Consider the following 1,367-nt stretch of genomic DNA (forward strand, 5'->3'; position numbering starts at 1 on the left):
CGGCGGCCTCGGGCCCCGGCAGGCCGAGCCCAGCGCTGCCGCCGCCGCTACCCCCGCGGCGCGCCCAGGCTCCGGGGCCGGCTCGAACGGCGGCTGCCCCCGGGCACCTAACGGGCGGCTGTGCGGTTTCGAAGGGCGCAGGCGGCAGCGCGGGCAGCTCGCGGGGTCCTCGCAGGGCGCGCGCGTGCGGTCGAGGCCTGGCCGCCGGGATCGAGCCGCGACCTGTTCTCCCCGCCCCCACCGGCCCCGAGCGCGCGGGCTGAAGGCGAAACGTACGGATCGGGAGACGGCACAGAACGCGGGGAGGCGGGTAACAGCTCCCCACTGGACCAGCGCCGCCGCCACTTACTCAAACCAGCCTATCGTCGCCTGAACAGCGGCTCCGGGGCGGCCGAGAGCAACCAATCCCAGAGTCTGGGGCAGAGCCCCGCGCCGTTCGCCAATCAGGATACGGATCCCGAGAAACATTCCAAAGGCGCCTGGCGCCCCGGCCCTCTCGCGTCCTCCCTCCGCGCCTTCTGGGGGCGGGGGCGGACGCGGGGGGCGGGGCCTCCCCGCGACCTCACAGGGGGCTGGGGGGAAGGGCCTCGTTCTGAGCGATAGAGCCTAGGATGGGGGGGCACGTTGGGTCTGGCGTATCCCTCGATGCTCTCCCCTGTTACCAGGGAAACCAGATTCAAACCAAACGGCGCCCGGGTCGCGCGCCCCTAAAGACGGCGACCGAGTAGGGGCGGGGGTTGGCCTGGGCGGAAGCGGAAATGGATAAGACGCCAGGGCTCTTCTAAGCAGTTCCGGCTTCTCCGCTGGGGGGGCCGCCCCGGAAGTTTGCCTCCGGGTAAAATGCTGGCTCCGTCGCTTGTCCGGCCGCTGGGAGGCGAGCAGCGCTGGCCTATCCCAGAGGCCACCAGACGGTTTTGAGTCTGTCCCTCTCCTCCTGAAGCCTGCAGGCAAGCCTGTTTCTCTGGTTAGACCATAAGCTCCTCGAGGGCAGGGCCTCTTGCCTCCTGGAGGGCACTGCGCCTGCGCAGGCGCCTAATAAGTGCGTGCGCCCCAACTGACCAATGAGATCGGCAGGGGCGGAGCTGTCCCATGGCTTGGGGGCGGGGTAAGGAGGCAGCAATCTCCCCTATGGAAAGACCTGCTACAGAGTTCAGAAACCTCGGGTAGTAATAGCCACAGAAATGAGCATTTCCCCCACCACTCCTTGGGAACAGTCCGTGCTGGATAGGTTTGTAGGAAGAGACGCACGCTGGTGCATTACTGGTGGAGTTTAATTAGGGCATCCATCTTGGAAAGCAATATGAAGTTATGCAAATAAAGGGATTAAATTTTTGGCCCGAGATTCTGCTACCAGGAATGTACCCCAA

General features: G+C 65.9%; 1 protein-coding gene across 1 annotated transcript in view; it reads left to right on the forward strand.

The window, feature by feature from the left end:
* Nucleotides 1–603, forward strand: part of DOCK7 (dedicator of cytokinesis 7) — a 151,081-nt gene extending 150,478 nt beyond the window's left edge. Inside the window, exon 52 of the mRNA XM_044674772.1 lies at nt 135–603. Coding sequence (XP_044530707.1) covers nt 135–603 — 469 coding nt within the window. The remainder of the gene's footprint in view (nt 1–134) is intronic.
* Nucleotides 604–1,367: the final 764 nt, after the last annotated feature.

The sequence above is a fragment of the Gracilinanus agilis genome, chromosome 4 (genome assembly GCF_016433145.1).
Source record: "Gracilinanus agilis isolate LMUSP501 chromosome 4, AgileGrace, whole genome shotgun sequence".
Taxonomy (NCBI): Eukaryota; Metazoa; Chordata; class Mammalia; order Didelphimorphia; family Didelphidae; genus Gracilinanus; species Gracilinanus agilis.